This window comes from Brassica rapa, chromosome A07 (genome assembly GCF_000309985.2).
Source record: "Brassica rapa cultivar Chiifu-401-42 chromosome A07, CAAS_Brap_v3.01, whole genome shotgun sequence".
Taxonomy (NCBI): Eukaryota; Viridiplantae; Streptophyta; class Magnoliopsida; order Brassicales; family Brassicaceae; genus Brassica; species Brassica rapa.
Window position 1 is genome coordinate 1,231,785 of NC_024801.2, and position 9,709 is coordinate 1,241,493.

A 9,709-nucleotide genomic window follows, 5' to 3' on the forward strand; every position below is an offset into this window, starting at 1 on the left:
CTTAATTGTAACTCAAGTATCTTATCTTATGGCAACCCACATTGTTAAAGCTCATGTGTATGATTTGTAGTTATTTCAGTGATGAATATTACTCATGATTAAATATGATTTATATTGGTTTTATAACCATAGATATGTTACATTTGATATTATAAACTGAAAGTAATATGGTTTAGAAAACATATACCGGAAAATTGCAAATGTGGAAGATTATAAAAATTGATTTTTTTGTTCGTTGACAATAGTAACGGGTTGTATTTTGGTCGAATATATATAGTACAAGGTTCATTAATGAAGCTCTTAAGTTTTATTATGATGGAAATAAATAATAGGTCTATTAAAATCATGTTCTTCTAATTGACAATTCAAAGAAAAAAATCAAATATAAAATATGTCATAACTTCTATTTAATAAGATAGATTATAGTGAAAATTGATTGTTTTAAAATTAAGTATTGACTTGTTTAAGCAGTAAGCAAACATGTCAACATGTATGCCGGTCTAGAAGATAGCTGGAGAAAACATTCCTATTGGTCTAGTTTTTGTATTGTAAGTGTTTCAGATCTATAAATTTCAGAGCCGGCCTTGGCTTCGGGTGCGTTTTGTATAAAACCACCATCTTCTAGTATCTTTGTCTGCTTGATACAAAATAAGTTTGTTTGTTAATTCATATCCTAATCTCATCAATCAATGAAGAATCATGGTTTGGCATGATTTGTTCTCTAGTTTAACAACTAAGCCAAAAGAGAAGACTTCTTCTAATGTTAAGACTCTAAGATCGATACCCAAGCTTGTATGGCAACTAAGCTTGTCTACATCTTCAATAAGAGACTAAGAAAATTAAAAGATAGAAGTACTGTAGGATTATTATCTGAAAACATAAAAAGACACAAGGATCCCTAGAATTTTCCTCATGAATCCCAGTTGCTAAATCTAGTCCTTGCTGAAAACAATAAAAACATGTTTTTATTTTCTCGACCACACTAGTTGAAGAGGAAAGGTGACGTGAATAGATGGATGCGTCTGAGATTCAAAGCTATTCAGTCACAGTCTCCATCAAGCAGCCCCCACATGGTGGTGATGGTGGTGCCCGTGGTGGTGGTGATGGTGATGATGCCTGTGGGTACAATATGCCTTGGCATAACTCCTGCAACAGCTTTTACCAATGTGACGCTTATCTTTTACCTTACATTTAGATCCACAAGCCTCTGGAGTCTTCACTTTGCAACAACTCTCTACCTTCTTCACTTGCAACACCAGATCATTAGGACTCGTGCAACAGCTTTGGCTAGGAACCTTCACCATCTCTCGCTCTTTGCTACCACTCTCCACCACATTCACCGAACTAGACGACCCTTCTTGCTTCAAACCAGTTCCACAGCAAGGGGATTTGCTAACAGGCTTCTCACTACAGATTTGTGTTACTTCTTTGCCACAGCATTCTCCTTTGCCCTTCTCAAGGTCAAATGCCTCTCGCACTTCTCCTTCTGTGTTTCCACAACAAACCAACTTGAGATCAGTCTCTAGACAATCCTTCTGATGGCAGATTTGTCCCACTTCCTCCTTGTTTCCGCAACACCCTGACTCTTCCTCACATGCCAGAGTTATCTCTCCGGTTTGCTTTTCATCACCACAGCAAACAGACTTGCATTGTCCTTCACTCTTTATCTCAAGATCAAGTTTCTCTTTCACTTCTCCTCCTTCTATGCTACCACAACAAGCCAACTTGAGATCACAACTTACACCAGCTTCAATGTCTAGACTTGTCTCCTCATGGCAGCTTTGCTTCACTGTGGTCTTGTTCTCGCTGCTATCCAACCAGCAATCAAGACTACCTGTCTCTTCCTCAGCAGCCAGAGCTATCTCCTCGGTTTGTTTCACTGTCTCCTTAATCAGCACATCCTTCTCCAGAGAAGACGTTTCCTTAGCCTTCTCTTTAGTTCCACAACAGCTTGTCTTGCAAGTTTCACCAGCCTTCTTCTGCAGACCTTTCTCCAAATCAATTAACCCCTCCCCAAGAATCTGCATCTCTACATTTTTCTCTGCTTTCTCCTTGTCCTTAGTACAACAACCTGAACCACCTTTCTGTTTGAGGTCATTGTGGACATGAGTAGACTTCTTGCATGAGATTGATGAACCCATATCTCCATCTGGTTTCTTAGTCTTCTCACCGCAACAGCTATCTTTCACAACCACCTTCACATTCTCTTGCTTCTTATCACCACAACAACCACCAGAATGACCATGGTCAGAACGGGACTTACCACTTGGTTTTACCATCATCACCTTCTCTTGAGTCTTCTTATCACCACAGCAACCACCAGAGTGACCATGGTCAGAACTGGACTTACTACTTGGTTTCACCATCACCACCTTCTCTTGAGTCTTCTTATCACCACAGCAACCACCAGAGTGACCATGGCCTGAACTGGACTTACTAGTTGGTTTCACCATCATCACCTTCTCTTGAGTCTTCTTATCACCACAGCAACCACCAGCGTGATCATAGCCTGAACTGGACTTACTAGTTGGTTTCACCATCATCACCTTCTCTTGAGTCTTCTTATCACCACAGCAACCACCAGCGTGATCATGGCCTGAACTGGACTTACTACTTGGTTTCTTCATCACCACCTTCTCTTGAGTTTTCTTGTCACCACAACATCCTGAGTTGCATTGACTCTTTGATAACAAGCCTGCTTCCAAGTCCACCTCTTCATCCGCCTCTCCTTCAAGTTTCTTACCATTCAACACAGAAGACCTGTAACACTTCTTGTTCTTGCTCTTGTCCTTCTCTCGCAGCAACAACATACTGTTGAGAATCACCAGCAGACAAGTCCCCACATCAACGAGCACCGCAGCCCAAATCAAAGGATGACCACAAATTGCCAAAATCAGTATTCCTACTTTGAAAATGATGGATATGAACACGTTTTGGACAACTTTGCGCCGAGCTCTTCTCGCTATTTTTATGGCCTGTGGTATCCTTCGGATATCATTTGACATTAGAATGATATCACCAGTCTGTGTTGCCAGCGCAGAGCCAGAGATCCCCATGGAGATACCAATATCAGCTGTGGCTAAGGCTGGTGCATCATTCACACCGTCTCCTACCATTGCAGTTGGTCCTTCTTTCTTGAACTCTTGTATGATTCTTGATTTGTCTTCTGGAAGTAGTTCTCCATGTACAACATCCAGAGCATTCCCTAGCTGCTCCATAAAAAAAAGAAAAAAAAAACATTTCAAGATTTATATAATTAGTTATAAAGAGATCTTGTTTTTAGTCTACTCACCTGTTCTTGAGCATGCATAGCTGCATCTTGATTATCTCCAGTTAGCATAGCGGTTTTGATTCCAAGATCTTTCAGTTCCTTCATCGCTTGAATAACACCTGATCTACATGCATCAGAGAGATTGAATACACCAGCTAGTCTTTCACCTACATAGATGTATCCAACGGTCTTTCCTCCTTTGGTATCAACTTCAATCTCTGGAACTGTCAAGAACCAACACTCAAGTGGATCAGACACAACACATGTAACCAATGTTATGAATCTTCTTATTACCTGTTGAACACTTAGCTCTAGAAGCAATCCTTTTGTTCCCAATGTAGATATCATTCCCATCAATCTTCCCATAGATTCCTTCACCTGGAAAGAGCTGATAGTCCTCAACTTCTTCAGTCCTAGGCTCAACATCAACAGATTTTGCATAGTCCACAATTGTTGCTGCCATTGGATGACTTGACTTGCTTTCAACACTTGAAACCCTGAAACATTGTATACCAAAAAAATCTCAGTCATGAGTTATCTCATCAAACTTGTTTTTGAACAGAACATAGGCTTTGTCTTTTTTTACCAGTAAAGCAAGGTGCGTAGGCTTATGTCTCCATGAAGTGACTTGAAATCAACAACAATGAACTCTCCTCTGGTAATAGTCCCGGTTTTGTCGAAGGCAGTGATCTTGATCTTTGAGAGAGTGTCAAGATAATCAGCACTTTTGATCAGAAGCCCTGAAGTTGCTGCTTTAGTAAGTGCACAGAAAGTAGCAACTGGTGTAGAGAGGATAAGACCACATGGACAAGCACTGACTAACACAACTAGTGCTAAGTGGAACCAATGGTTTAGGTTGTGAACTTTCATTATGGCCGGAACAGCCGCTATGCAACCTGATATGAAGATGATTGCTGAAACAAACAAGAAACATAGACACGTCTCAAGTTACAGAAAGCAAGAACATAAAAATTTTTTTTGAAAAACAAGATAATTTTTCCAAACCTGGTGTATAGTACTGAGAACATTTGTCTATTAGCCTTTGAGATTTGGTTTTACTGCTCTGAGCTTCTTCTACGAGCTTAGCCATCTTGGTAACCACACAATCACTGGCTAATGCAGTTGTTTTCACACTTATATAACCTGCCAAAAACACAGTGGAGAAAGATACAAATATAAGGTCAGAGCTTAAAGCTTTTGTAGTTAAGAGGGTTACATTACCATTCAGATTGATGGTTCCAGCCCAAACCGTAGAATCTCTCTGTTTAGGCACGGGGAATGCTTCTCCTGTTAAGGTTTTCTCGTCTACTTCACAGTTTCCATCAACCACGATCCCATCAATAGGTATGGTTTCACCGGCTTTAACTGCTACAATTGTGTTAACCTTAACATCATCTACTTCAACTTCTTCTCCAGTCTCTGCTATTATTGCCTTCTGTGGAGCTAAGCTCATTAGAGACTGCATTACCGCGTTCGCCTGAGAGATTTCAAATACCATGACAACTTCAGCTTTAGATCATCCTTACAAGAGAATCAAGAAAACTCACTACTGTTTTAGTAACATAATAAATGATCAGTTAACAAACCTTGTAGCTAGCTCTTGTTTCAAGCCACTCAGCTATGGTGAATAAGAAGACAACTGCTGCTGCCTCCATGTAATCTTGCATTGCAAGTGTTGCAGCCACTGTTTAATATAAGAAGCCCATACGACAAACAAAATCAAGATTCCACAAAAGATTTTACTTTGAATATTCATAAAAGCTTGCTTTGTACTGTATGGTTATTTGTTGACCGGGTCTCTTATACCGAGATTCCAGCAAAAAGTAACTATAAGACAGTCAATGGCTAAGTCAACTTTAATATCAGTTCGAATTTCTTAATTAGTTTCTTCACTAGAAATGATTTTTAATTAATTATTTGTTGCTTTTTTTTTTGTTTTTCCTTGATACAAGTTCAAATTTAAAAAGTACCTTTTCTATTTTAGTGGTAGAAGATAAGCCAATAAAAACACTTTACATATTTCCTTCTATGGCACGTAATTGCAACTTTTATCAAATAGATAAAAACATATAAAAATGAATAAGTAACAGTCTAACAGATTTACAATCAAACGCATCATCTATTTACCTAAAAAATAACCAAAAAAAAATATATATATATATATATATATATATAATGCTAAATTAAATTTAAAGAGCCAGAACAATTCAAAGATTGTTTTATAAAGCAAAGAAAATCGATCATGCAAATACGATTTCTGGTGCATAGCATACGGATATCACAAAACACAGGCGTGAAAAATGTCAAATAAACTCTTGTTAAAGAGTGTTACAAAAAAAAAAAAAAACTCTTGTTAAAGAAAAATGAGAAAGGCGTATCTTTTTCTCCATATGTTCAAGACGGCTTTAATTATTGCGTTATCTACCACACCAACTTGCCGAGTTTGTCACATGTTCACTTTACCTATATCCAAAGAACATTTTTGATATTTTCTAGTATAACCTAATTCTCAAAATTTAGGTTTCATAACTAAAATATAAAAAGTAGTTTTGTTTTGTTCTCTAGCTTACAACTTTAAGATTTTAACTAATATAAAAGAAATACCAAAATACTACAATATCAATGGAGTAGTGTTCTATAAACTAAATTGATGTTTTGATATTTCCCATATGTATTCTTTTTTAATATGGTAAGAAAAAATAATGAATACTTTTCTGAAAGGTTACGTGGGTTAACAGAAAAGCAGTTTACATAATTTTCAAAAGTACTATAAAAAAGGTTAACTCAGAATTAAAAAAAAAAACTCGCTAAGCTCTAAGAAAACTAGAAAAAAGCAGCATAATATATACGTGGATATATACATATATATAATATGGCTGACAAAAAAAGAATATATATATAATAATATATGGCTGCATTTTATATATACTACGAGTCTACGACCACAAATTGATAAGTTTTTCATTTTAACCAGTACTGCTATAGTATGAGCATATATATTAATTACGGCGAACCATTAAACTAACAAATCACTATCTCGAAACCTATGATGGTTACACGCCAACCTTGACTTGTGCGGTTAAAAAGAATTTATAAAAAATTGAAAAGCAGAGTTACCAGTTATAATGATCAGGATGTTGATGTCGACCCTGCATCTTCCTATAGAAGCAACGGCTTTGGCAAGAATCGGATAGATACCGGCGGCCACGGCTGCGACAGCGAGCCATCGAAACGGCGAGTACAAAAATTTAAAGAAGGAGAGGAGGAGGAGTATGCCGGAAATCACCGCGAAAGGGCTTGGCCATTTGTTCTTGAAGCTGGTTTTGCCGTCCACTTTCACGTTTGCTTCTAACCTAGCTTGGTTCAGTGCCTTAGCTGCACCACAATATTGTTTGTAATGAAGTCATTAAACAACTAAATAGTATATGTAAGAAATCTTTTTTGAAATAATAAATTTCGTGAGTGAAATAAATTATTATTTATGTTTAATATATATGGAATATGTTTTCTGTCACATAAAAATATTAATTATAGTTACGTAACGAGTATGATCCCACTAACAATAAAATATTCTGATAGAAAGATTTGGTAAATATCTCGACAGGCTTTTTCTGAAAGAAAAATTTCTGCATATATATGTTTTTGGAAAATCAAAATCTGTTTATGATGTCAGTTAGGTATATTGTTTATACCTTACACGCTTCATGTTGTATGTATGATTGAATTACATATAAAGGGCAAAGAGTAGATTATATATATGCACATAGAAGCTACGCTCAAAATTGTATAGAAGCTTCAATTTTCAGTTTCTTAGTTTTTAAATACTGTTTATTACTCTTAGATGAACGAAACTGGGGGTTAGATCAATTGTACGTATTCCATGGTTAAATGGCGTTCGTGTAGACTATTTTCAGTTGGTCTAGGCAGAAACAGAAATCCGTAAATATCGTTAGGCTAGAAAATATATTTACCCCCAAAAATGTAAAAACTAACAATGGGACTTGTCAAAGCAAAGCTTTTTAAAACAAAAGCATTTCATCACTTCGTAAATGATGTAAATATGGAACTTAAATTTCTTTGAACATAACAATATTGGAACTTAAATATAAGCAAGAATTTAAAATTAATTTTGGTAAAAACTAAACTATTAATCTAACCCTTATTATGAATGTCAATCTTTTTTTCGGGGTCATTGTTTTTCCTTTTAGTAATTTCTAACAATTTTCTTCTAGATTTTAGTTTATTTTAAAATTTTGAAGAGTTATTTATTTAGTTGTAGGTTATATAGTTCTTTTAAAACATGATTTATAAGTAAGTTGTATATTTATAAAAAGATTTTTATTTATTAAATATAATAACTAAAAACTAAGAAAAATACATGAAATTTTCTTTCAACATAACAATATTGGAACTTAAATATAAGCAAGCATTTAAAATTAATTTTGGTAAAAACTAAACTATTAATCTAACTCTTATGAATGTCAATCTTTTTTCAGGGTCATTGCTTTTCTTTTTAGTAATTTCTAACAATTTTCTTCTAGATTTTAGTTTATTTTAAAATTTTGAAGGGTTATTTGTTTAGCTGTAGGTTATATAGTTCTTTTAAAACATGATTTATAAGTAAGTTGTATAATTATAAAATATTTTTATTTATTAAATATAACAACTAAAAACTAAGAAAAATACATGAAATTTTATTTAGTTAGATATTGATTGATAGTCAATATTTGCAAATAACCCCAAATAATCGGGCTACTAGTTTTTCACTAGATTTGGTAAAAGCTTCAAAAAAATGAATTCACTAGTTTTTAGGAAAACTAGTTCCCCTAAAATCACGAACAAGCAAAATAAATCTTGAATAGGTAAACTCTTAATAAATGTTTTGAAAGGCAAATTAAGCTTTTGCGATAGAATTGTTCAGTTTCAGATCACATAAGAAAGTAAATTAAAAGTGGCGTTTGCGTATCAAACCAGCCACGCGTAACTAACTTTAAAAACAGAAAACGAAGTGTGATCTTTTGCGTGGGAAAATAACAAAAAAGAATTAATATAATTAAGAGCAAATAAAATGATTATATTTATGCTTTACCAATTTGGGACGGAGAGATGAGGAGGCTGTCGTGAACTACGATCACCGTTCTAGTCGGAACGATAACGGAATATTCTTTGATGCCCTCCAGAGACTTGAGAATATTCTCGATAATTGGAACCTCCGACGGACAACAGATTCCCAACACATCGAAGTAACTCTTCTGCCACTTCTTCTTTGTCTTTTTGTTTTCTTCTTTCTTATTGTCCTCGTTCTGTAACGCCATTTCTGTGTCACAGTTATTTAAAATTTTAGAAAGATTTTTTATTAAAACAAAACACATCGCAAAAAGAGATTATGTATGGGTTTATGGCTACTTTTCACTCTTTTTAAGAGGAAAAGAAAGAAGAAAACAAGAAACTTTTCAGCGAGGATGCATAATTGCATATAACGTGTTGGATAAAGTGTTATTTCAATATCTGTATTGTTATTTCTGTTTTAAACTGTTTACTTTATAGAAAAGGTGGAAAATGAAAGTCGAGAACAAGCGAAAATATTATGAAACTCTCAATGCTTATTTCGGATTATACGAAAATATTCCATTAAGAGGATGAATAAATAAGAATCAGATTTCGCTTTGTCATGAACTCGATGTGATGAATTAAGAAGATAAAGAATATTACCGGAGAAGGGACGAGAGATAGTAGCAAAGAGAGAAGAGCCGAAGAAGAAGAAGATTTTAGAGATGGAGTGAAAGAGGGTACTGGAACGTAGATACGCTAGTTGTTTATATATAGGTAGATACGTAAGAATGTTAAATGGAATCTCATTGGTTGATTTTCTTTTATCTTTTTAAAATTATAAGATTTCTTATTAATATAAAATATCTTTATACTGCACTTTTTATTAATTCATTTCACCAACAAAAATAACTTTAGTCAGGTTTTAATGATCTAGAATGGGTTCTTTTACTTGTGTTTTAGGTGGTTCTAACAGTAAATAAATTAGTTTTTTATTTTATTTTCCGAAATTACCGAAAAAGTTCAAAAATACCTCGGGAAAATCTTTTTTTTTTTTATATACAAACCACGGTGTTTTAAAAGTTTAAGAAATCGGTACAAAATGATCTAAAAATCAGATCTCAATACTTAAGATCATGTTCGTCTTTATTGATAAAAATAACTGCCTGTTCATATATTTGTGGGATTTTGGATTTTTTTCAAAAATGTGAATGGTATTTATAAATTATAATAATTTTTTGTTTGTAAATATCGTAAGCTGTTCTTAGTTTTGTATATATATACTCCGTCCTAATTGATAGGCCAGCTCCAGTTTTTAATATAGTTTGTTTTTGGTCTGAAGTTTTCAATATATTTCGTTGTGGTTTTAATAATTTTCAGTATTGGCAA

General features: G+C 34.4%; 1 protein-coding gene across 1 annotated transcript; it reads right to left on the bottom strand.

The window, feature by feature from the left end:
- Positions 1-742: 742 nt before the first annotated feature.
- Positions 743-9,080, bottom strand: LOC103828345 (cadmium/zinc-transporting ATPase HMA3). The gene is made up of 10 exons (XM_009103954.3): positions 8,984-9,080; positions 8,361-8,588; positions 6,389-6,646; positions 4,858-4,955; positions 4,493-4,748; positions 4,277-4,414; positions 3,858-4,185; positions 3,566-3,768; positions 3,293-3,495; positions 743-3,209 (listed from the first exon to the last, which is right to left on the bottom strand). The coding sequence occupies exons 2-10, from the start codon at positions 8,584-8,586 to the stop codon at positions 1,056-1,058; spliced, it is 3,864 nt and encodes a 1,287-aa protein (XP_009102202.2). The 5' UTR covers positions 8,587-8,588; positions 8,984-9,080; the 3' UTR covers positions 743-1,055.
- Positions 9,081-9,709: the final 629 nt, after the last annotated feature.